The 26,025-nt window shown below is 51.2% G+C and overlaps 1 protein-coding gene across 1 annotated transcript; it reads left to right on the forward strand.

Moving 5' to 3' along the window:
* Positions 1–2,712: 2,712 nt before the first annotated feature.
* Positions 2,713–24,533, forward strand: CTSH (cathepsin H). Its single transcript, XM_040257444.1, has 12 exons — positions 2,713–2,880; positions 7,232–7,263; positions 7,909–8,014; positions 9,268–9,338; positions 9,994–10,098; positions 12,493–12,579; positions 13,369–13,424; positions 15,326–15,407; positions 16,788–16,856; positions 21,264–21,370; positions 23,250–23,375; positions 24,088–24,533. The coding sequence occupies exons 1-12, from the start codon at positions 2,793–2,795 to the stop codon at positions 24,161–24,163; spliced, it is 1,005 nt and encodes a 334-aa protein (XP_040113378.1). The 5' UTR covers positions 2,713–2,792; the 3' UTR covers positions 24,164–24,533.
* The last annotated feature ends 1,492 nt before the right edge of the window (positions 24,534–26,025 follow it).

Here is a 26,025-nt window from a genome sequence, read left to right on the forward strand (position 1 = left end):
ATTTAAATTTTTTTATTTTTAATGTGAGGATAATTGCTTTACAATATTGTGTTGGCTTCTGCCATACATTAACATGAATTAGTCATAGGTATGTGTATGTCCCCTCCATCTTGAACCTCTCTCCTACCTCCCACCCCTTCCCACTCCTCTAGCTTGTCACAGTAGAGTCTTTTTCATGGTTCAAAGTTCTCTGACCTCCCCCTGCCTCCTTCCTCTGACCCTTCTTCTTTCTTCTGCTGCTTGGAAGGACCCCCGTGATTACATCAGGGCTGTTCAGCTAATCCAGGATAATCTTTCAAAGTCTGCTTATTGGAAGCCTTCATTCCACCTGCAAAGTCCCTTCCCAGCTCTGTGTAGATCATGTTTGATCAAATAACCAAAGCATGGAAACTAGAATTCTGCCTGCCACCCCTGGCTCAGGGCTCTGTTGCCAGCACCAGTCCTCAACGACCCTCTGTAGGAGCACAGAGGACCAGGACTGCAGAGAAGCCCTCGCAGAAGTGATGCCCAGCTGGAACCAGAGGAGCCGATGAACTCACCATGCAAGCGGGTACAGTCAGCGAAGGACAGAGACAGAACCCAAAACTGAGCCCACATCTGGGTGGATCACTATTACAGTGCCATGCTTGGGGCCAGTGTTTCACCTATAACTAAAGTGTACGGATGTGACAGTTGGTCCATAAAAAGGCTGAGCGCTGAAGAATTGATGCTTTCGAACTGTGGTGCTAGAGAAGACTCTTGAGAATCCCTTGGACAGCAAGGAGATCAAACCAGTCAATCCTAAAGGAAATTAACCCTGATATTCACTGGAAGGACTGATGCTGAAGCTGAAACTCCAATACTTTGGCTACCTGATGCAAAGAGCCAACTCATTGGAAAAGACCCTGATGTTGGGAAAGACTGAGGGCAGGAGGAGATGAAGGCGACAGAGGATGAGATGGTTGGATGGCATCACCCACTCAATGGACAAGAGTTTCAGCAAATTCCAGGAGGAGTGAAAGACAGGGAAGCCTGGTATGCTGCAGTCCATGGGGTTGCAAAGAATTAGACATGACTTAGTGACTTAACACACACACAAAATGTAAACCTGTATTTAACCACTGTGGAAGGCAGCGCACCTACCTCCATTTCACAGATGAGGAATCTGAAACCCCATGTGAGAGAACTACCAGCTTAGGTCATACAATGAATGTGTGACAGGACTAGAACCAAACATTACTCTAAAACTGATCAGGCCAGTGCTGTTCGTGTTTCGGGCCTTCCTGAATGATCCACCAAAGAGGTCACTGGGGACCCAGCACAGAGAACAAGTTTGGGGTCTGAGGTCTAATGTTAAGGCCCTCAGTCCTGCCACTCTCTGGGTGGCTTGGATGGGCAGAAAGAGGAGCGGTTCCTGCACACCTGAAGGATAGAACATTGCAGAGGCTGGCCAGGTTTATCCCAAGGCCAGGGGCTTAAATTTCCAAGTAGCAGCAACCATGCAGGGTCATTCCTCAGACAGTTGCCTCAAAGTGTACCCAAGGGGCATCCAGACAAGGGCTGATTTATAAATTGATAAAGATCTGCTTTATCTGAAAAGACAGTGTCCTATGGCACTGCTAATCTTCATGCAGATTCAGTGTCCACCCAGCAGCACTGAGCGACCACCTGTAAGTGCAGACTCACAAGCTGTACCCATACAGGTCAAATCCAGGAATCTGCTCCCTCGAGGGCTCCACTCCACACAGGCAGAGTCAGGCAGAGATGGAGGTTTCCTCCTGTCTGAGAGAGGGAGAGGGCTCAGGTCTGATGGGCCAGTGCCAACAGGCTCTGACACACCAAATGCCTAGGACTCCAGAAGAGCAGAGTGAGCAATCGTGGTACTGGGAAGCACACTTACTGGAAACGTTAGCATCAATGCTTGGAGCCTCAGTTTCCCCATCTGTAAAATGGAAGAGCAACAACCTGCCCCTTGGCAAGGTGATGATGTAAGTGAACAACTCGGCCCCACTGGCTGCTTGACAGGTTATTGCAGGCAGGTCTAACTGCCCTCTCCTCTCCCTTGAAGCAATCCCTGAGCACACTTAGTTGAAAATGTTCCCTGTTCTGTTTATCTCACACCCGGACTCTTACACATCCTATTCTTTTTTTTTTTTTTTTTTTTTCAGATTTGCAAAATAGAGAAAATGGCCCTACAGCTGCTAATATGACTCTCGACAGAAAGACTAAAACTCCTTGGGGGAGGTGCTTGCAGGGATGGAACAACGTCATAAAAATAGCGATCTAACTGCTCTAGTTTGAATTTATCCCAAGTCTGAAGGGCCCATCAGGGTAAAGTGAATAATGAGGGTGGGAGATGGGAGCCCTGGCGTGAGGAGAGGTCGGGATATGCGGAATCTGGGCTGAGGACAGGCACCACCCTGGCCCACCCGGCCAGGTCTGGCAGATAAGCAGATGGGCAGGACCCCTGCAGACTGAGTGGTCCAACTCGCCTTTCCTTGCAGAGGAGAAGGGGAGTGATGTCCCCGGAGGAGAGGTGAAAGATGAGAAGAGGGTAAGGAGGCGACTGAGACCGAGGGAAGTCGAAGGCCACCATCTCTCAGGAGCAAGGTCTCCCGGGGTTGTTTTGCTCCCTCCACCTCTTCCCCCTCCTCCTCCCCGGCTTCCTCTCCTCCTCCCATCCCCCTCCCTCCCCCTCCTCCCGCCCCGCCCGCCGCCCGGCCCCGCCCCTCCTGCCGTCCGGAGCACATTTTGGCCGCCTGCCCCGCAGCCCTCCAAGCCAGTGCGCCGGCCGAGCCGTCACAGCCGCCGCGATGTGGGCCGTCCTGCCGCTGCTCTGCGCGGGAGCCTGCCTCCTGGGCGCCCCCGCTTGCGGCGCCGCCGAAGCCGTGAACTCTTTAGGTACGGGGACTCCGGGGACGGGGACGGGGTGCTCCCGGAGAGGAGCCGGCAGGTCGGAGACTCCGGAGAACTTGGGCTGGTCCGGACTCCGCGCTTGGGAGGAGCCGGGCAGCGCACGTCACAGGCCCGAGGCCCTGGGGCTCTGCAGGTCGGGACCGGAGTCCAGGAAGGGTAGCCTGTGTGATGGTGTGGGGTGTGGGCTAGAGAAGGGGGAGGTTTGGAGGGTGAGGGTCTTGCGGGACCCGAGGAGAGGATGGATAGGTGCCCGGGGGTCCCCCTTGCTCAGGGGCGCTGACAAGAAACGCCCCAGCGGCCCCTTCTGCTCTCCACCCAGTACCTGGAGACTCAGAGGACCCGGATCTCCCCCTGCCAGAGGCTAGCAGGGACTTTCCAGCCTTTTCTGGCAGCTCCCAGGAACTGGGCACAGGGGACGTCCCCAGGGGTGCCTTGAGAGCCTGTGAATGGGTAGGACCTGCCCTTTCAAGGAGTGATTGTGCAGAGCCATAGCAGATTTAGCCCCTGAAAACTGAGGCTGTTTGTTCCAAGGACCCAGGGTGTAAGGTCAAGCCCCAGGGCTCCCCTGTACGCCCCAGGGCTTCCACTCAGGAAGCTGAGTGGTCCAGCTTCCTGCTGCTCTTACCCTAGTTCTGTTGATGCAAATCCAGCCATCTTCCCAAGCTAAAGGCTCTCCCGAAGGCCCTCCTGCCTTGCCCCCTGCCCACCACCCTCAGCCTCAACCCACCGCCCACAGGCTCTGACCTCCCAAGACCACCTGCCGCCTCACCCTGAGGACAAAGAATTGTAGCCAAAGAGTAGCCTGGGGATAGGACAAAGATCCCTGAGGAGGAATCTTTTCCACTAGAATCTTGCCTCATTCCTCCCAACCCAATGATACAAAGAAGCCCCCCAGTCTTGCAGACCTGGGAGGACGCCCAACTCAGCTCAGTCCCAACCTAAAGAAACCCAGCTGCCCGCAAGCCAGGGCCGTGTGGCCTGCGTGGAGGAGGAGGGCTGGTGCTGGAAGCCGTTCTTCCAGAGTAGGGTTTGGCATGCTTCTCCTGTGAATGGCCAGATAGTAAATATTTTAGGCTATTTGTGGACAGTCTCCGTATGAGCTACTTAATTCTGTGCTGAAAGCAGCCAAAGGCGGTATGTAAATGAATGAGCCAGTTGTGCTCCCAGAAACTTTTATTTAGACACACTGAAGTTTGAATTCAGATGATTTTAAAGTGCTACACAATGTGGTTTTCAAAAAAACATTTTTAAACATGAAAATTCTTAGCTCGTGGGCCATACAAAAACAAGTGGCAAGTCAGAGTTTGCTAACCCCTGTTCTAGAGAGTACCATGTGCTCCCCGAAACAGCACATAAAGAAAGGATGTGTGCTTTCTTGCAAAAGTCACAATGGACTGAAATGGTTCTGAGATTAATGTGCAAGGGTCACCAGATGTCCTTCTGGTCCCACCCCAAGATCACCTCTGGCTTTTTGTCCCTCTGACCTCCAACGAATGAGAAGTAGTGCTGGATTTTCATGCCTGCTTGTAGCTTTTGAAACCTCTGCAGGCAAACATTGGTCAGTTGTCCTAAACTCCATCTGCCTCAAGCCCTGGTCCTACACTGAGATCTGTCTTCCTCTAAAGCCATCAGGCTTCCCTGGTGGCTCAGATGGTAAAGAGTCTGCTTGCCAATACAATAGACCTGGATTTGATCCCTAGGTTGGGAAGATCCCCTGGAGAAGGGAATGGCAACCTACTCCAGTATTCTTGCCTGGGAAATCCGTGGACACAGGAGCCTGGCAGGCTGCAGTGCATGGGGTCGCAAAGAGTCAAATACAACTGAGCAACTTTCACTTCACTTTTTCACTTCTGAAGCCATCAGCTATAATGGCTAACCAAGATTTGCAGTCCTCCAATGGCACCCCACTCCAGCACTCTTGCCTGGAAAATCCCATGGACGGAGGAGCCTGGTGGGCTGCAGTCCATGGGGTCGCTAAGAGTTGGACACGACTGAGTGACTTCACTTTTCACTTTCATGCTTTGGAGAAGGAAATGGCACCCCACTCCAGTATTCTTGCCTGGAGAATCCCAGGGATGGCGGAGCCTGGTGGGCTGCCGTCTATGGGGTTGCACAGAGTTGGACATGACTGAAGCGACTTAGCAGCAGCAGCAGCAAACCGCACGCAGGGGATATCCTGGAGAAATGTGCATTTCTTTCTCAGGAAAAATGGCTATCACTTGGTTTCTGGAACAGATCTATGACCCACAAGGGGAGAGCTAAATTCCATACAACTGTGATCTTCCAGCTGCAGGGTGTGGATTGGTGGCACACGTGTGTGGTCAGTTGTGTCCAGTTCTTTGTGACCCCATGGATGATAGCCCGCCTGGCTCCTCTGTTCTTGGGATTCTCCAGGCAAGAATACTGGAGTGGGCTGCCATTTCCTCCTCCAAGGGATCTTTCTGACCCAGGGATCAAGCCTGTGTCTCCTGCTTTGGCAGACGGATTTTTTTACCACTGCACTACCTGGGAAGCCCGTGGACCAGTGGAGGAACACAGAAAAGTACCAAGTGATACCAGTACAGATAGTAAATCCATTTCCACACCCTTTACTTCCAAGTGTCAGCTGCTGGGGTCCTAGAAACAATGTTTAACAATAGAGTGCCATGTGATGTGGGGATGTACAAAGGAGTATGAGGAATTGTGTGACTTTGCTCTAAAACTTGCCTTCTGTTCCCAGAAGCAATAAGCAATCCTGCTTATCTGAGCAGAATTTCTCAGCCCTTTGAAAGGGCTGAGACAAAGATCAGAATTAATGCTAACCCATTCAGAAAAACAGGTAATAATCACTCGTGAATATATAAATCCATGAGGAGGGCATTAATTAAGTTTAATTTACCTCATTAAGAGATGCCTCTCGAATGCAGGTTTACTTTTTATGTTTAACAATTGCTTTTCATTAGGTATAATATATTTGACATATTTTTAATCAGTTGGAGTCTTAATAATGATGATGACTTAATCCAGAATGAACTTTTATAATATCCAGAGGTATATGGGTCACCAGGAGTAACAATAATTTAAATTTATACTTTCCATGCTTGTCATTGCATAAAAGGATACTAGAGCAATAAAGTATAAACAGATACTCCCTGGGACTTCCATTGTGGTCTAGTGGTTAAGACTCTGCACTTCCAATGCAGGGGGCATGGGTCTGATCCCTGGTCAAGGAACTAGGTCCTACATGCCCTGCAGTGTGGCCCCCCAAAATAAATTAAACAGATGCTCCCTCAGGATAAAATTCTGTGAGATGTGGATGGAGATGGGGGTTCAAGGAGAAAAAGAAACTACATGAACTATTCAGCTCTTATAGAAGGGCTTGTTCATGTTATTGATGGTGGGTATCACATCGTGATGGTATATGGAATTCTTTGGCTAGCATCCTTTGAAGATGATGGAACAGTCGTATTTTTAAATGTCATTAATTGCAATAAACTGGTGTACATCCTTTGCAGCTATTTAAATTTGAAATGCAATTTTACATTTAAAAATGTACAAGGGTGGATATAGTAAGAGTCTACAAACAACTAGGCAGCCCGTTTTTGTAAATATAGTTTTATTGAAACAGTCACACCCCTTCATTTTCACATGCGAGGGTAGAGTTGAGTAGTTGTAACAGACTGTAGAGATTGCAAAGTCTAGGATATTTATCATCTGTCCCTTTTTAAAAAATTGCTGACACAGGGTATATAAGGGTTTTTAAAGTATTTATTTGTGTTATCATGAATAACAAGCTCTCTGTTAAATTCAAAACTTTTTTAAATTTAATGTATTTATTTTTGGCCTCGCCATGCAGCATGTGGGATTAGTTCCCCAATCAGGAATCAAACCCCCTGCACTGGAACTACAGTGTTAACCACTGGATCAATAGGGAAGTCCTGGCATATAGGTTTTTAAATTAACTTCTTAAAATATGACGCAGAAGAGAACACAAATCATTAAATATGCATTTCAGTGAATTTTCATCATCTAAACATACTCGTGAAACTGGCACCCAGATGAAGCCACAGAACAATACCAGCACCCCACAAGCCCCCTTTGACTCCTCACTAAGTATTACCATTATCCTGATTTTTAATACTATAGGTTAATGGCATGTACTTTTTCAAAATTGATTTGGAGCACAAAAGCAGTAAGAATTTAGTTCCTTTTCAAATTCTGCGTTATATACCACCATTTTTGGTGCTTTAAGTTTAACCCAGTTTATTAAAATGCAAATCAGTTCTCTTGTGCCCCACTTGGCTATAGACATGACCACAATGCACCCAGACCTAATTTTTTTTTCTCCTTTTTGCAGAGAAGTTTCACTTTCAGTCATGGATGGTGCAGGTCAGTGTCCAACTTCTTCTTTCTGAAGTTTCTCACTTCACTGTTTCCTATTATCAGAACAAACTGTCCTAGATTTGAGACGATGAAGGAGGAATTTCCAGCCCCCTTCCCCTGGGTCTTTCCCACATGGGGATGAGTCAAACGCTACAAAAAGATTTCGTTAAGTGAGTTCCTTCCAAACAGTGGTCTGGTCCCCAGTGGTGAATTTGGCTAGCAGCCTTGGAAACCTTCAGATTCATTTACATTTTTTGTATTCAAATCACATTGTGTAACTGGCTACAAAATCAATCGAAAAACACTGGTATGCATATTTTTGAAAAATGGTGATTTCTGCCATGAACTTGACCTAGTGCCAGTTGTAGCGTCCAGGCTGACCTAAACGTGACAGGCCTTCTCTGTCTCTTGACTGACTCTACGGCAGCTGCATAGGCTTCATTCTGGCCACAGGCCCCTGGAGGCAGAGGGGTTCCTATATAAACTTCCCCATGCTCTGCAGAGACCCAGGACAGTGTCCCACCTCTAATACAGTTTTGGCCTGAGAATCATGGCAGGAAGAAAACCTCCATTCCTCCTCTTAGAAGACAAAACCGTTACCCTCTGGTGAGCAGCATCCTGTTTCCATGACTTATTACTAATGTGTTTCAGCATCAAAAGAAATACAGCTCAGAGGAGTACCACCACAGGCTGCAGGTGTTTGCCAGCAACTTGCGGGAGATCAATGCCCACAACGCCAGGAACCACACATTTAAAAGTACGTGGGAACACCTTGCCTCCAGGCCGCTCATCCCTGGGAGAAGGGAGCAGCTCAGATCTGGAAAGAAATGAATGATTACAGGGTCCACTGGGCTTGGGAGCGGGGCAGGGGGAGAGCAGCCACCAAGGCTCTGAAGCTAGGCTGAGCCAACCTCACTTCCAGCTCTGCTATTGTTCTCTGAGATTCAAGGGGTTGTAACTTTAGGGTGTCCCTCCGAAGGGTTGTGGTGTTCCTGCCATCTGAGGGTCCAGCCCAGATGCTGAGCCCCTGGGCTGCCGAGGGGAGCAGTGCTTCTGGACTCACGAGCAGCTCCTTAGGACATCTGCCTTCAGTCTGGGTTCGTTTCACTAGAAACACTCGCTACATACACTGAGGACTCAGAAGTGACGGCACTGTCGACTAAGTGAGTAACATGGGCAGAAGCATGAAGTGGAAGGAAACCTCAGTTTGACCCTCATTTCTGCCCAATATTGGCTGTGTCAACCCTGGGGGGCCTTGCCAGCTCTGAAGTTTCACTTGACTGTCAAGTGGAGATCCTAAGGCTCCTCCCGCCAGGCTGTGAAGACTGAAGGAGGTAACAGGTGGCAGGCACTTGGCGCAGGTGTGGTGGTTCTGTACCCGGACGTCCACCAGAGCTACTAACGGGGCATCTAAAAAATGAGTGCCCAGGCCCACTACGTCCGCATCTCTAGGGTGCAGCCCAGACACTGGTACTGTTGCAAAGTTCCCCAGGGAATTTCGAAGCACAGTCAGGGTGACCTTGGTGTAGTAAATTATAGTTGACCCTTGAACAGTATGGGGTTAGAGGCACCAACTGTCTGCACAGTTGAGAATCTGAGTATAGCTGATTGTCTGCCCTCCATATATGCATTTCCTCCATACGTGTACTTTCTCTGTATCCACGATTCTGCGTCCCATGATTACACCAACCCGGGATCATGTTGCACTGTAGTATTCACTATTGGAAAAAAATCCACGTATAAGTGGATCTGCCCAGTTCAAACCACGTTGTTCAAAGGTCAACTATACCTCAATAAAAAATAAATTTAAAATTTGGTTTTAAAACAGTTCAACTGTGTCCATTCCGTTTAAAAATTTAAAGAAGCCAAGTTGAGGGCCTGTAAATAGGACACGAGGGAGTGTGAGATTTCATTATCTTTTCTGTTTCTTTATTAGTGATCTACTGAACACCTCTGTTTTGTTTTGTTTTTTTGTTTGACTGTTTCCTCTTCTGCCTTCTCTTTTTTCAGTGGGACTGAATCAATTTTCAGACATGAGCTTTGCTGAATTAAAACGCAAATATCTTTGGTCAGAGCCTCAGGTGGGTATTATTCATTGGGACCAAATCTGAGTCTTTTCTGTTTGGCTTTTTTTTTTTTTTTTCCGCTGCGCTGGGTCTTCGTTTGCTGACAGGACTGTCTTAAGTTGCAGTGAGTGGGTTGAGTGGGTGCTACTCTCTGGCTGTGGTTCACAGCCTTCTCCTTGCAGTGGCTTCTCTTGTTGCAGGCTCCAAGGGACGTGGGCTTCAGTACTTGTGGCACTTGGGCTTAGTTGCTCCAGAGCACGTGAGATCTTCCTGGAACAGGGATCAAACCTGGGTTCCTTGCATTGGCAGGCAGATTCTTGACCACTGGATCACCAGAGAAGTCCCAGCAAATAATATTTTAGCATAAGTAATATCCAAAGTATTGCATGGGATGTACACTACAACCTTTTCATCATTGATCTAAAATTCAACTTTAACTGGGTGAACTGTATTTTTATTTGCTAAATCTGCCCTCCCTGTCCTAACTGCCCCAACCTGAGCCTCCACAAAGGACCTGTCATTTAGCATTTGGAACTAATAGAGTACAATAGGATGGTTCTGACAACCATAATCTTTCTCATTCTCCTGTGGTGACTATTTTAATTACATACTTTTCCATCAGAAATGGGTTTTTTTTTTCCCCTGAAAAAATTGTAATTTGTCATTTCAGAATTGCTCAGCCACCAAAAGTAACTACCTTCGAGGTACTGGTCCCTACCCACCCTCCATGGACTGGCGAAAAAAAGGAAATTTTGTCACACCAGTGAAAAATCAGGTATGCATGATGGTCCCCAGTTTTTCCTCCAAAACAGCAACATTCTCAGACAGTATGCTAGGAAGAAAAACTCAAGAGAATCCCAAAACACAAAGAGTAATACCCCCAACTCCATTCATTATCTCTCCAGCTGCCTTCCTCCAAAAGGCCAGGAGGTCATTGTTTTTATGGATGTAGTTCCTCTCTGGGCTGAAGTGTACCCCTTCCCTCCTGCCCCACTGCCCTGTCTAAAGCTCCCCGCTGGCCGTAGGCCTCTCCTACAGTCACCCTAAACATCTGTGCCCTTCTGTAACTGGATACGGGACCCCATTTCTACACGTCTTTTCTTCCTGTCCTCCATCCACTCCACAAGGCACCAGGCCCAGCCCCTCCCTGGCCCTCTGCCTCCCTCAAGGGAGCTGCAAGTGGTCAAGGAATGCAGCTTTGCAGACATGCTCTAAAGAGGACCTCCTGCAGGACACTGCGTGTCAGGCAAGGAAGGTGGTGGCAGGTCCCTGCACTGAGGGCTGAGGACGGGCAGCTGGCTGGAGGGCCCCACACACTGCTGGGCCCTGGGAAGCCTGGGCCCTGCTGTCCCCGGAAGTGACAGTGCAGTGGCCATCTTCAGAAGCATCCCCACCCCTTGCTCCTAGGAAACACAGGGTGAAGGTTCCCCTCCTGGTAGCACTTGGCTTTCCACTGAAACTCGCCATGAGAAACATTTTCTCCTTTTCCTGAAATCCACATGACACGGCCATGATGCCCCCAGGCTCACTGGATTCCCAGAGCCTGCCTAGTGAACTAGACAGTTCAACCAGAACCCGGAAGCCAAAACGAGCCTCCGCTCCAGCAGAGGGGTAGGGTGAAGTCAGTTCCCTCCCCCAAGACCCCAAGGTGGCTTTTAACCATCTGAGAATCCCAGGACAGTTCAAAGCCCAACAGGTATTCAATGTGGAAGCCTGAACCCCCTCACCCTCTGGGCAAGGAAGAAGCAGAGGTCTGCCAAGGATGTTCTGGGTCCTCTTGTTAGCTAGCTATCAGGCAGGAGAGAGACCCCTGAGCAGAGGGGCTGGAACAAGGTGGTCACCCCTGTGGGTGTATATGGGCTCTCACTATAGCCACCATATGGTTACAGGTCTGACGACAGGATCTGACATTAGCTCAGCAGCCTCAAGGGAGGCTGAAAGTGCAAAGCAAGCGGGTCTGCACTCAAGGCCTTCTCTGTCTCTTTCCTCAGTGGCCAAGCCCGCCTCCTTGACCAGAGATACTCTGATCAGGCCCTCCCCACCTGCTGCCAAGGGAAGGATTTGAGAAGAAGAGACTGGGGATGGGGGGAGGGTGAAGGCTCTTTCCAGGAGACAAGTGAGGAGGAGTGGACAAGAACAGTGAGGAAAAGATCTGAGGAGACATTTCAGAACTAGTCTATGGACGGTTGAGCCAATGAAGGGCAGAAAAGAGACAAAGATGGGGATGAGAGAAAGATGCTAACAGCAGGTGGTGTTACTGAACCTGTGGGGTAACTGCATGACTGGCAGGATCTTATCTGTGCTCTGACAGTTCTGTGGGGCAAGCATGGTGGTTCCTGTTTTACAAGTGATGAAACTGGGGGATGAGAAGACACCCCTTGCCCAGCTCACATGGTAGGTGGAGGCAGGCCTGTGATCTGAAGTGGGCAGGCAGGCTCCAGCACCCGACACCTGGCCCCAGTGAGGTGTCAGGAGACTGGTCAGTGGCCGTGATCATGGTAGAGGATGAGGAGATGGATGGCTGGGGCAGGACACCCAGGGTCTATGGTGTCTGGGGTGTATACAGGTGGGGTCCTCTAGGAGGCAGGTAGTCTGGGTCTGGGCAGAGGTCAGGGCCGAAGTGGGGTCTGGGAAGTTGTTAGTTTGACAGGACTGTGGTGATACTGGAGGGGGACAGGTGAGAGAGAAGGTTCTGGAAATAGGACTTTGGTGAGTCCTTCTATTGAAAGCAGTGGGAAGAAGAGAAGCCAGCAGGAGATTCAGAAGTAGAGGGACTTCCTAGGCAGTCCAGTGGTTAAGACTCAGCTTCCACTGCAGAGGGCGTGGGTCGATGCCTGGTTGGGGAATTAAGATCCCCTGTGCCTCATGGTGCAGCAAGGAAAGAAAAAAAGTAGAAGGACATGTAGAACAGCACAGAATGGAGTCAGGAGGAACTCCGGCCCTTGCAGGACAGTGGGGGTTGGTCAGCGAGGGGCCGGATGGGGAGTGCACAGCTGCTGCTGCCCCTTTTTTACAAGCCTCAGTCTTCTCATCTGTAACATGGGGAGAAGGATGCCAGCCACTTGGGGCTTGTGAGGATCAGCACGGACAGATGTGAGTTGGGGCTTGGTCCACTGAGGTTCTCAGGAGCCCGAGGGGCCCAGGTTCTGACTCCCCTTCTCCACTCCAGGGCAGCTGCGGCAGTTGCTGGACCTTCTCCACCACCGGGGCCCTGGAGTCTGCTGTCGCCATAGCAACGGGGAAGTTGCCCTTCCTGGTGAGTGACCAGCCACGAGGCGGGGTGGGATGTGGGGTAGCGTGGGGTCAGGGTCTCCTCCTGCAGGGGTCACAGCTTGGCTCCGAGCCCTGACTTGGTGGGGCAGGCCAGGCCTTCAGGCTTCTTCAGGGCGTTAGAAGACAGTGGCCATGTCAGCTGGACTTTGTGTCCCAGTCTCATGGATATTTGGCATGCAAACCTTCCCTGACGGTTTGGAAGGACTGAGGCTCATTCCTGAGTGGGTCTGGGTGTTCCTCGGTCTGGGAACCCAGGGCCTTCAGGGAGCAGAGCCTGCCTGGAAGGCAGCCCTGTAGGAGCTGCACCCCCTCCCAGGCTGGTCGTCTTCCTGCAGGGGAGAGCAGGGACCTGTGTATTCACCCCCAGAGCCCCCAGAGCAAGGGGTGACTGTCGGACCACGGCATCCTGCATAGGGAAGCGGGGGAAGAGAGGGCTAAACTGGCAAGGGCCACCAGGGCCCAGGAGTAGGGAAGGCCTGTCCCCTCCCTCCCACATGCCACCATGGGGGCCCACCTACGTGCACCCTTCCGGCCCCTCCTCACCCTCTCACATGCCAGCTTGGCTGCCAGGTCATCACTGAGCTCTTCCCCCAAAGGCGCTGGCTCTGGGCTGGCCCCTCGGACACAGAGATGGACCTTGCCGTGGGGGAGTATAACCTGATCCTCCTGACCCAGAGCTGGTGGGGCCACGGGTGTGGTCGGCTCAGGGGCCCCTGAGCTGGGGGCTCTCCCGGTGAACACCTAGCTCACCAGGTATGTGTTCCTTCTCCAGGCTGAGCAGCAGCTGGTGGACTGTGCCCAGAACTTCAACAACCATGGCTGCCAAGGGTACGTCCCAGACCGGGGTAGGGAGGCCTGGAGCCCCTTCTCATTTCCCGGGGTTACTTCTGTTGGATCTAGGATGGGCCAAGACTCTGTCCTGGGTGGGAACAAAATTGGCCCCGCTTAAAGAGGAGGATGGTCACCCCATATACCCGAGGTCCATCAGCTGGAGTGGGCAGACCTATAAGCCAGGCCCAGGCCTGTCTGCTCCCAGAATCTGTCCTCTTTCCCTGTTGTCACCTGGCTGTCACCCCTCAGCACATTTGGCCTCATCCACCACCCGGGCCTCTGGGTGAGTGGCCAAAAGAATTCACAGCATGAGAAGCACATTGTCCTGCAGAAGCAAGATCCACACACGTGTCTGGTCGGCTGTCTGCGAATTCTCTAGGGCAGCAGTCCCCAGCCTTTTGGCATCAGGGGCTGGTTTCATGGAAGACGATTTTCCCATGGACTGGGGGTGTGGGGAGAGGGGAGATGCAGTGGGGATGGTTTCAGGATGATTCAAGTACAGTACATTTATTGTGCTTTTATTTCTAATCTAATGTTGATGATGACAGGAGGTACTGGTCTGCGGCCGAGAGACTGGGGTCCCCTACTCTAAAGCTTTGGCTGCCCGAGCTCGGCAGGCTGTGTGAAGGAACTTTTCTATAGATGAGGTGCCACGTTCAGGCGGAAACACTGTATTTTGCTGGGCCTGCTCTCCTGGCCCGTTTATTTATTTATTGAGGTCTAGTTGAACGACAGTGTTGTGTTAATTACTGCCGTACAGCAAAGTGACTCAGTTATACACATAATTGTTTTTCAGTCGGTAAGTCGTGTCCGACTCTTTGCAACCCCATAGTTATAAACATATTAAAAAGCAGAGACATCACTTTGCTGACAAAGGTCCGTATAGCCAAAGCTATAGTTTTTCCAGTAGTCATGTACCAGTGTGAGAGTGGGACCATAAAGAAGGCTTAGCACCAAAGAATTGATGCCTTTGAACTCTGGTGCTGGGGAAGACTCTTGAGAGTTCCTTGGACAGCAAGGAGATCAAAGCAGTCAATCTCAAAGGAAATCAACCCGAAATACTCATTGAAAGGACTGATGCTAAAGCTGAAACTCCAATACTCTGGCCACCTGATGCAAAGAGCTGATTCATTGGAAAAAACACTGATGCTGGAAAAAACGGAAGGCAGGAGGAGAAGAGGGCAGCAGAGGATGAGATGGTTGGATAGCATCATTGACTCAATGGACATGAGTTTGAACAAACTCCGAGAAATAGTGAAGGACAGGGTAGCCTAGCGTGCTGCAATCCATGGGGTCAGAGTCAAATATGACTTAGCGACTGAACAGCGACAGTTATATACACATACATACATTCTTTTTCATATTCTTTTCCATTATGGTTTATCACAGGATATTGAATATAGTTCCCTGTGTTATACAGTAGGACCTTGTTGTTTATCCATCCTAGATATACCAGTTTGCATCTGCTAACCCCAAACTCCCAGTCTGTCTACCTACCTCCTGGCCTATTCTTCAAACAAGTTGTTAGGGATTGACTCACGGTTCCCAGTGTCTCCAGCCCTCATCTCCTCCTCACATGCAGTGCTCTAAGACCTTTCCTGTGCACACAGGTATAAAGCCAGGCCCCTCGTGTTCCCCCAGAGCAGGCTCCCAGCCTTACCTCCCGCCCCCTCCCAGCGGCCCAGCCCTCTCCCAGGCGAGTCCTGCTTCAGCAGCAGCCAGCACAGGAGTCTCCTGCAGGGAACCACGCTCAGGCTCATTATGGGACTCAGGGCTGAAGTCACTACCATGGCCCCCCAGCCCCGCCAGGGCAGACATCTGGCATGCACCAGCCTCCGCAGGCCCTACCTCTATAGGGGCCGGTCCCAGGTGGGCACATCTCTGTGTGCTTCTTGCAGGGGTCTCCCCAGCCAGGCCTTCGAGTACATCCGGTACAACAAGGGCATCATGGGTGAAGACACCTACCCCTACAGGGGCCAGGTAACTCAGGCAGCCTGGGCTCTGTCTTCTTGGTCTGCAGGGTGCTCCATCTCTGTGCTCCCAGCCTGGGCTCTGTCTTCGTGGTCTGCAGGGCACCCCTGGGCTCCCCCCATCTTTGTTCTCCCCACCTGGGCTCCATCTTCTTAGTCTGCAGGGCCCCCATTTCTGTTCTTCTCCCAGCCTCAGGACACACCCCTCCCCTACACCCTCTTGAGGACTCCTGCTCCCTCCTGAATTCTGTGTTGTCTCTTCATGTGCACTCTTTCGCCGCCTCTGTTTGTCTGAGCCCCAGTGCTCAGCTGTCCTGGGGCCTCTTCGCCCTGTCCATGGCAGCACCGTCTCTGCTCATGGCCTGGCCCGCACCTCCTGCCGAGGGTGCACCAGAGTGCCATCTGTGGGCTTCTACACTCCGTGTCCATGCAGACAGTGCTCCTGGGCCCAGGGCCTCCCCTGATCTCACCTCAGCCCCGCCTGTGCACGACTGGGCACCCTGACTTTCCCCCAAACCCAGGACTCTCCTCCGGTGTTGCCCCTCCCAGCCATGGGAGGCACCACCTTTCCCAAAAACCTCTTGGCTACTTGTGTCCCTTTCTCAGGGCAATCCCCCTGGCCCAGATCCTCCCCCTACAGAGACCTTCTTGCTTCTGCTCCTTGGTCTGTCCTGTGTCCCTTCCCCCACTCAGCCCTTGGTCCCCCTTCATCCTGGATCTCTGAGGGTGGTCTGTCCTGGGCCACCCTCCCCCAGGGGCTGCCAGAGTGGACTCTCAGACCAAGCTCTGAGTACACTCAGTTCAGAACTCTTCAGAGGCTCCCCAGGGCTTGCAAGATAAACTCCAGACTCTCTGGCCTACCTTCCAAGTCCCTGTGCCCGAATCTGTCTGCCCAGTCTTGTCTTTGACTTAACTCTCCCCTTGGAAACCTTCCGCTCCCACCCAACTGCTTGCTGCTTCCTAAACTTCAGGTCCTGTGTTGTCATCCTGACTGTATCTCCGTCTCAGAGGGGCTTGCTCTTCCCTGCACGTGTCCTGCCTCTTGTTGGTCATCTTCCCTGGACTGAGACTGGCCCTCCCCCCTTGCCGTGCAGGCTCTTACTGGGTTCCTTTTCTCAGCAAGCCTCCTTGGACTGGGTCAGGCCCCTTCCTCATGCTCCCACCAGGGGCTACTTGAGCCCACCTCTGCCAAAGCCAGCATGGTCTCCTCCCACTGGACTGTAACGTTCTCAGGGACAAGGATGCCTCTGATTCTCTCCTAAGTGATCCCCCTCACCCAAGTCCTGGTACCTGTAGCTTTTGCTTTGTCAATGTTATCAAATTGCATGGGGTGGCGAGGGCAGGGTAAGCATCCCCAACCTGTATCCCATGACCTTTGCCCCCTGAACAGGATGGTGACTGCAAGTACCAGCCCAGTAAGGCCATTGCTTTTGTCAAGGATGTAGCCAACATCACACTGGTGAGTAACAACCCTTCTCTGCAATGGGGAACACGTTTTGATCAGGAGGCAGCCTCCACTGCCATCGGATGGCCAAGGATTATGGCACAGCAGCCTTTCTGGGCAGCACATCCCTTTGACTGAAAAGGTTTTGATTATTAATGAATGTCAGTCACCGTGATGGCAGCAGCGTATAAGATGGAAGGGATAGGGATAGAGCAGGAGTCAGCGGTCAGGTGCTCTGGTCCTGGCCCAAGTCTGCACAAGTCTTCATTCTCTCTTATTTTTAATTTTTGGCTGCACTGGGTCTTCATTTTTGCACACTGGCTTTCTCTGGTTGCAGCGTGTGGGATTCTCGTTGCAGTGGCTTCTCTTATTGTAGAACATGGGCTTCAGCAGTTGCAGCATGTGGGCTCAGCAGTTGTGGTGCTCGGGCTTAGTTTCAGTTGCTCCATGGCTCTGGGACCATGGATTGAACTTGTATCCCCTGTGTTAGAAGGCGGATTCTTAACTACTGGATGACCAAAGAGGTCCCGATATTAAACACTTTAAATTATAGTTACGCAAAGATTACTTTGCTTAACAGTGAAATGATATACCTGAATCTGTGGCTGTGAGTTTGGTTCACTTTTTTTTTTTTTCAAATTCATTTGTTTGGTTGCGCTGCGTCTTCATTGCTGTGCATGGGCCTTCTCCAGTTTCAGCGAGCGGGGGCTACTCTTTGTTGTGGTGCACGGGCTTCTCATTGCAGTGGCCTCTCTTGTTATGGAGCACAGGCTCTAGGTGCATGAGCTTCAGTAGTTGCAGCACACAAACTCAGTAGTTGTGGTGCATTGGGCTTAATTGCTCCATCGCATGTGGTATCTTTCTGAACCAGAGATTGAACCCCTGTCCCCTGCATTGGCAGGCAGATTAACCACTGGGCCACTAGGGAAGTCCAACAGTTCAGTTCAGTTCAGTTGCTCAGTCATGTACGACTCTGCGACCCCATGGACTAGAGCACGCCAGGCTTCCCTGTCCATCACCAACTCCTGGAGCTTGCTTAAACTCGTGTCCTTAGAATCAGTGATGCCATCCAGCCATCTCATCCTGTTGTCCCCTTCTCCTCCTGCCCTCAATCTTTCCCAGCATCAGGGTCTTTGCCAATGAGTCAATTCTTCATATCAGGTGGCCAAAGTATTGGAGTTTCGGCCTCAGCATCAGTCCTTCCAATGGATATTTAGAGTTGATTTCCTTTAGGATTGACTGCTTGGATCTCCTTGCAGTCCAAGGGACTCTCAAGAGTCTTCTCCAACACCACAGTTCAAAAGCATCAATTCTTCAGCAATCAGCTTTCTTTATAGTCCAATTCTCACATCCCTACATGACTACTGGAAAAACCACAGCTTTGACTAGATGGACCTTTGTTGACAAATTATGTCTCTGGTTTTGAATATGCTGTCCAAATTGGTCATAGCTTTTTTTCCAAAGAGCAAGTGTCTTTTAATTTCATGGCTGTAGTCACCATCTGCAATGACTTTGGAGTCCAAGAAAATAAAACCTGTCACTGTTTCCACTGTTTCCCCATCTATTTGCCATGAAGTGATGGGACCAGATGCCATGATCTTCACTTTCTGAATGTTGAGTTTTAAGCAAGCTTTTTCAGTCTCCTCTTTCACTTTCATCAAGATGCTCTTTAGTTCCTCTTTGCTTTCTGCCATGAGTGTACTAACCACTTAACTTGTGTTATCTCCTTTAGACTCAAGACAATCTTAGGAGATTTTGCCTTCATTATTGCCTTCATTTTATAGATGAAGAAAGGTTCAGAGTGGTTAAGTAACTTGACCAGGGCTGCAGAACTAGAAGTGTAAGCTGGATTGAAACAGAGATCATGGCATTCCAGAACCTTTAATTGGGATGTTTCTGACTATGATACATTTATCTTGAGAAAACAGCCGGTTTCTCTTAGACACACTCACCAGGGGCTGACCCACTCTGGCCCATTTGCCAGGAGAAATATCAATAACCTCAGATATGCAGATGACACCACCCTCATGGCAGAAAGTGAAGAGGAACTAAAAAGCCTCTTGATGAAAGTGAAACTAGAGAGTGAAAAAGTTGGCTTAAAGCTCAACATTTAGAAAACGAAGATTATGGGATCCAGGCCTATCACTTCATGGGAAATAGATGGGGAAACAGTGTCAGACTTTATTTTTGGGGGCTCCAAAATCACTGCAGATGGTGATTGCAGCCATGAAATTAAAAGACGCTTACTCCTTGGAAGAAAAGTTATGACCAACCTAGATAGTATATTCAAAAGCAGAGACATTACTTTGTCAACAAAGGTCCGTCTAGTCAAGGCTATGGTTTTTCCTGTGGTCATGTATGGATGTGAGAGTTGGACTGTGAAGAAGGCTGAGTGCCGAAGAATTGATGCTTTTGAACTGTGGTGTTGGAGAAGACTCTTGAGAGTCCCTTGGACTGCAAGAAGATCCAACCAATCCATTCTGAAGGAGATCAGCCCTGGGATTTCTTTGGAAGGAATGATGCTAAAGCTGAAACTCCAGTACTTTGGCCACCTCATGCGAAGAGTTGACTCACTGGAAAAGACTCTGATGCTGGGAGGGATTGGGGGCAGGAGAAGGGGACGACAGAGGATGAGATGGCTGGATGGCATCACTGACTCAATGGATGTGAGTCTGAGTGAACTCCGGGAGTTGGTGATGGACAGGGAGGCCTGGCGTGCTGTGATTCATGGGGTCGCAGAGTCGGACACACCTTAGCGACTGAACTGAACTGAAGAGGTGGACTGGGGGTCAATCCAATCCCTTTTGCCTAGTGCCCAAGAGAAACTTGTCTGTGACACGTGCAGGCCCTGACGAGCAGGCAAGCATGGGCATCCAGCCCTCCTTGGCCATAGGAATGGCCAGCCCCATGATGCCCACCACCTCTTGGTGGGCAGGCCTTCCTGGTCTCACCGGCCCTGACAAGGCCTTTGCTGAGTACAGGGAAGGAAACAGCTTGCTTTCCAGGCAGTCATTTGCCCTTTGCAGCCAGGTCTCTGCCCCTTCTCCAGGGAGAGAGGACTGAGGAAGGCTGGTGCCCTGACCTCTTCAGCCTGCTCCTTCAGCAGAGCTCTGGTCTCAGCTCTTCCTTGCTTCAACTCCCCAAGGTCTCTAGCCAGGGGAATGGCCTCCTCAGCTCATGGTAACCCACTGGTTCCCAGCACAGATGCTTTAGGAAATCCTCCTGCCTTGGACCCACCCCAGAAATGCTAACATTATTGTCTGGGGTGCAGCTGGGGCGTTGGGATTTTTTTAAAGCCCTCCAGGTAATTCTAGGGGCTTCCAGGTGGTGCATTGGTGAAGAATTCCCCTGCCAGTGCGGGAGACTCGGTTTCGATCCTTGGGTTGGGAAGATCCCCTGGAGGAGGAAATGGTTACCCACACCAGCATGGGTTACAGTCCATGGGGTCAACAGAGTCCGACGCGACTGAGACAGCACAAGCACAGCTGGTTCCAGCCGCTGCTGTCTGCAGCTCCACTTCAAAGCTGCAGCTCCTAGGAAGCCCCGGACTTCCTCCCACTGCCCCACCCCGACCCCAAGCTGACGGGGCTGAGTCCTTCTCGGGCACACGGTCCTTTGCCAGGTCTTGTTTCTACCACCATCTGAGCCTTGTCTGCTCACGTACTTCTAACCCTGGTGTTCTACCAAAAACAATGAAAGCTCCTTAGACTAGATTTGTGGGTGCAGGGGTCCTGGGGATGGGAACAGATGAGTCCCACTCACCTCTGCACCCCCGGGAGACCCTGGCTTATGGAAGGGCTGTGGCATGTGGTTGTGAGTGAGAGTGTGAATGAGTCTCCACTGCACCCTGGGCTCAAAACCAAAGGGTGCAGATTCTCTTGGAGCAAAGCAGAGAGGCCCAGCAAGGTGCAGGGAGGTCATAGGGGAGCCAGGGTTTTGGGGAAGGGGCCATAAGCAAATAGAAAACACAAAGGATCCTGGCCATTCACTCACAAGAGGGCTGTGCTGTGCTTAATCACTGTTATGTCTGACTCTTTGCAACCATATGGACTATAGCCCACCAGGCTCCTGTCCATGGGATTTTCCAGACAAGAGTGCTGGTATGGGTTGCCAATTCCTCCTCCAGGGAATCTTCCCAACTCAGATCAAACCCATGTCTCTTTCATCTCCTGCATTGGCAGGCAGGTTTTTTACCACTGCACCACCTGGCAGGGGACCCCTCACCAGCCCCCAGTGTCCAGAGCAGGCTCTGCTTACAAGGAAGGGAAGTTTCCCTTTGATGGCAGCTTTTTGGTCTAAAACAACTTTCTCTTCCCTCCTCTGTGCCTGTTACCTACTTTGGAACAAAGGGCAACATTTCTCGCGTGGGGTGGGGAAGTGGCAGAGGCCAGCATGTCCACGTGTCCGCCCCTCTGTCCACAGAACGACGAGGAGGCGATGGTAGAGGCCGTGGCCCTATACAACCCCGTGAGCTTCGCCTTCGAGGTGACTGCTGACTTTATGATGTACAGAAAGGGCATCTACTCCAGGTGAGCAGGACCCCAGCATCCTCAGGGGAGGAGGGGCAGGTGGGCTCCCCATGGCCAGGCCTGGGACTCACTCCGGGTCTGACCGTTTCTCCACCCATGCCACGTTTGCTGGCCTATCACATCGCCCTGCAGCCCTGAGGGTCAGGACCCCCGGTCCCTGAGTTAGGGAGGAGGAGAGGAGTCACACAGCAGGTCAGGGTCCCCTGTTTGAGCCCAGAGCTCCCCCTCGCTCAGCAGAAGAGCTGCCTCTGGTGGTGAACACCTGTGTTCAAAGCTGTGAAGATATGAAACAGGGAAGGGAAAGCAGCTGCTCCCAGATGCCAGAATCCCATGCTGAAGAGTCGAGAGTTCTCGTGTGGGCTTCCTCTCATCCATTCCTCTTGCCTGTTTTACAATGAGAGTGAGTGCAGCCACTTCCGGTCGCTGCCCCGCATCTCCTCGATGGCCTCGATTGCAGTCTGGCCAGCCCTAAATGCAAGCGTATTCCAGGACTTTCTCCTCTGCCCTCTTCTCACATATGTCTTGAACTCCACGGCCAACTGTTTGCTGAGTCTCCAAGCCCCCTTCTGCCAGCGGGCCTCTTGAGCAGTAGACCCTGAGAGGCAAGGGCCTCCCCACCACATGAAGCTGGATGGCCCACAGGGACCTCAGATCCTGCCTGTCTCCTCCCCCTTATCAGATGCTGCCCCATGATTGCTGCTCAGAAACATGTCCTCTCCTCACCATTGCCTCCTTACTGCTTTGTTCCTGTGCCCCGACTAATGGTCCATCCTCCACCCGGAGCCAGTCAGCTTCTGAACACCCTTCTCACCACACCACTTCTGCACACACACACACACACACACACACACAAACACACCCACCATTGTCCCATGTCTTAGCTTGGCTTGGGGAGCCTCTATCTGTCCTTTTTTCTCCAAGTTCGAATCCCATCAAAGCCACCCACATCCTCCTTGTTCTACCCTGCTCCTCTGCCCATGGAATTTCCCAGGAAAGAATACCAGAGCGGGGTGCCATTTTCTACTCCACTGAGCACCCACCTTCCCAGGGAAGCCTTCCTTGCCCCAACACCCTGCCCATTCTGTTCCCACTTGGTCGGGTCCGCTTCCCTTGGGCTCTCGTCAGCCCCCTAGTTGTCACTGTATAGAACCAGCCTCTTTACCTGCCTGCTCCCTGCCAAAGGGAGCTTCCTAAATCCAAGAGCACAGTTGGGCATGCTGCTGGTATCCCACACCTTGCCCCAGGCCTGACATGTGCCAACAGCTCAGTTACACATCGGTTGAATGATTGCATGGCCACTGCAACTTGTCCGCTTGAAATTCTCAGAATTTCCTCATGAGAACTAGTTCACTGTCTTAAATGAGAAGCCTGTATAATTGCCCTAAATATAGAGTAATCATGAAAATTAAATACAGTGGCAACAAAGCAGTGTCGTGAAGCTCTAGCCGGACAGTGCTGCCCTCAGAAGGTGCAGTCGGGGCTGCTCCTTCCTTGTAATGTGAGCGGTATTGGAAAGCATCAGGTGTCAGGGCCCAGCCAGCTCCATGCTACATCTCACTCCTTTGGGTCAACAGAACCCAAGGGGCTGAAGAGAACACTTCTCCTGCCCTGTGACTATACCAACGTTAACTTACCAGCTTCAGTGCCTCCCAGTCCCCGCTCTGGAAAACATTGCTCTAAATCACTTGCTGGGTGTGACTGAATCATATGTTATCCTTTCATCCTTTTTTTGGCCACGTGGCATGTGGGATCTTAGGTTCCCGATCAGCGATCAAACCCACACCCCTTGCATTGGAAGCACAGCAACTCAATCACTGGACTACCAGAGAAATCCCACCCTTTCCATATTTTCAAGCCTTTATTTATTTTCCTTTTCCAGTACTTCCTGTCATAAGACTCCGGATAAAGTAAACCACGCGGTGCTGGCTGTTGGGTACGGAGAAGAGAAAGGGATACCCTACTGGATCGTGAAGAACTCTTGGGGCCCCCACTGGGGAATGAAGGGGTAAGCAGCTTCTAGGTCCCGAATGCTGAGAGGGAGGCATGATTGCCCAGGTCTGGGGGGCCCTCGGTGGGAGGGAGGGTGTGTGTCTCCTCTGCCTCAATGTGGCTTCCTAGAAGGGGCTGCTCAACTAAGCCTGAGCCCAGGCCAGAAAGAGGGAATTTGAGGATGTAACCTTCACACCCCTCAAGAACCCTCCAGCAGCCCCTCTCTCATCCCAGACCCCAGATTATAATGACTGTGTATCCAGGCACAGGGGTCTGGTTCAGTGGGTTCTGTGACCACTGCTAGGAGACAGTCCACAACACAGGGCCCAGCTGGGATTCAGCCATGTCTGAGAGGCCCTGAGGGAGAGAAACCAAAGGAACAAGTTTATGGATGGTGGACAGCCCCTCCTTCTAGAAGGGGCTGCAGTCAGGTGGCCTGGGGACATATCTCAATGTGATTTTGTCTCTCCAAGTCTCAGACTTGATGTCCTCATCTGAGGAGGGGTCCCCAACATGAGGCCAACTAGGCAAGACTGAGAAGGGGGCCCTCAGGAGATTCTGGAGAGAAGTGAAGCAGGGACAGAGTAATGGGAGAGAGTTCATGTGGTGGCCAAGTCGGAGGTTTCCTGGAGACCAGTAAACCCAGCGCTACTCTTTTGTGAATAAATGGGAGGGCCTAACCCCTGGAGTCAGATCTTGGCCAGGGCTCAGCCCCTCCCTCTGCCCAGGTACTTCCTCATCGAGCGCGGGAAGAACATGTGTGGCCTTGCGGCCTGTGCCTCCTTCCCTATCCCCCTGGTGTGAGCCCCGGCGGCAATGACGGGTCCGTGCAGAAAGCGAGGACCAGGCAGTCGGGGCCCCAAGATCCTGCCCTGGAGGACATGTTGGGAGACCACCCCTAACCCGTGGCCCTGCACTTTGCACCTCACCCCCACGCCAAGCCTGGAAACCCAGAAAAAACTGGGAGGTGAATCCCATGGAGCAACAAGCCTGCCCACGTCTTCTGCTGCAAGAGGTCACCACCAGCCAAGTGCCTTACACATGGTTTCTCACTGATCAACCCCTTGTGGACAAGGAATGTTCTTTCTTCCCAGAAGGGCTGCATTTCACACTGGGGAGGAGCTCCACTGTCTCTTCTGTGGTCTTTAATAAACCTGCAGTGGGCACCTCCTGAGCCAGGTCTGTGCTGTGGGCTGGGGTCTGGGTCTGTCTCCAGGCCCAGTCTCCTAAGAGGGAGGCATCCAGGGGTGGCTGGCTCTCTGGCTGGAAGGATGGCATGCAAGGGTGCTGGTGGAGCTGTCTCCCAGGTGGAGGACCCTGGATGAAAGAGCAGATTTTGATATTTTGAGCATGTGGGGAGGGAGGAGGAAATACACCAGGCTCTGGCAGAGAGTGACATCAACCCACAGCATCAGTTAGGAAGTCTTACTCTCCACGTGGCTTACCCATGCTCAGCTTCCTGCTCCCGGCTCACCTGCCCTACCCCTTGGGATGGCCCCTATGTCTCTCTTATCAGCCCCTTCCCCTGACCCTCCTGCCACATCCACCATCCCAATGTGTAGCTGTGGAGCCTCTGGCCCCTGGGGAGCAGGGTCTGCAGCATGAGTTGGTGCTGTTTTTCCTACAAGTCACACTTTCCTAACGAGAAAAGCTTTCCAGACTTCCCTGGCAGTTCAGTGATTAAGACTGCACTCCCATTTCAGGGTCATGGGTTCAAGCCCTGGTGGGGGAACAAAGATCCCACATGGTGCCTGGAGAGCAAAAAAAAAAAAAAAAAAAGCTTTCGTGTGATTTACAGCAGCTGTATTCATAACTACCCAAATGTGAAAATAACCACATTCATCATCTGACAGAAATGAAGAAAATGTGGTCTATGCGTATGACAGAATGTTGTTCAGACATAAAAGGGAAGGAAGTTCTGATATAGGCTACCACAGGGATAAACTTCAGAAACACTACAGTGTGTCAGTGAAAGACCACAGGTTGTGTGATTCCATCCACCTACGATGTCCAAAGCTGGTAAAGCCACAGAATCAGAAGGAAGACTGGTGATTGCCAACAGCTGGGGAGGAGGAAGATGGAGACACTGCTTATGGGTCTGGGCTTGCTTTTGGGGGCCTTGAAAATATCCTGCAGTTATCGACGGTGGTGGCTTGCACAACCCACTGAATATACTTAAATGCACTGAGTTTTATACTTTTACAGGGTGAATTTTACGGTATGTGAATTTTTTTTTTTTTGGCTGCACCAAGTGGAATGTGGGATCTTAGTTCCCCAACCAGGGATTAAACCAGTGCCCCCTGCAGTGGAAGTGCAGAGTTCTAACCACTGGACCACCAAGGAAGTCCCTGAATTGTTCCTTAAGAAAAGCCTGTCTAGGGTTGTGTGTTGTGTGGGATTTCCACGGGAGGCTACCCATGTAGCTAGGCACTGGCTCTGCACCCAAGAAACCAGGCCCTTCAGAGATGAGAGTTCTGCGCTGAGCTGAATGGGCTTATTTAATGAGTAACAGTGAAGGCATTCCACGTAAAGGGCAGAAGATGTCAAGAGCTCAGTAGAGGCAGAGAGCATGGCGGCACAGCTCTGTGTGGAAGCCTGTATGTGGCAGGGAGTCGAGTCTGGGAGGTAAGAGGAGGGAAACACACCAGTGAATCTGGAAAACCCGG

The sequence above is a fragment of the Oryx dammah genome, unplaced genomic scaffold (genome assembly GCF_014754425.2).
Source record: "Oryx dammah isolate SB20612 unplaced genomic scaffold, SCBI_Odam_1.1 HiC_scaffold_16, whole genome shotgun sequence".
NCBI classification, from domain to species: Eukaryota; Metazoa; Chordata; class Mammalia; order Artiodactyla; family Bovidae; genus Oryx; species Oryx dammah.

Excerpts from the sequence above, each read along its gene's own strand:
- CTSH (XM_040257444.1), top strand. The coding sequence starts at position 2,793 with ATGTGGGCCGTCCTGCCGCTGCTCTGCGCGGGAGCCTGCCTCCTGGGC. Across the intron at positions 8,015-9,267 it reads CAGGAACCACACATTTAAAA|TGGGACTGAATCAATTTTCA; the intron begins GTACGTGGGAAC and ends CTCTTTTTTCAG. Across the intron at positions 9,339-9,993 it reads ATCTTTGGTCAGAGCCTCAG|AATTGCTCAGCCACCAAAAG; the intron begins GTGGGTATTATT and ends TTGTCATTTCAG.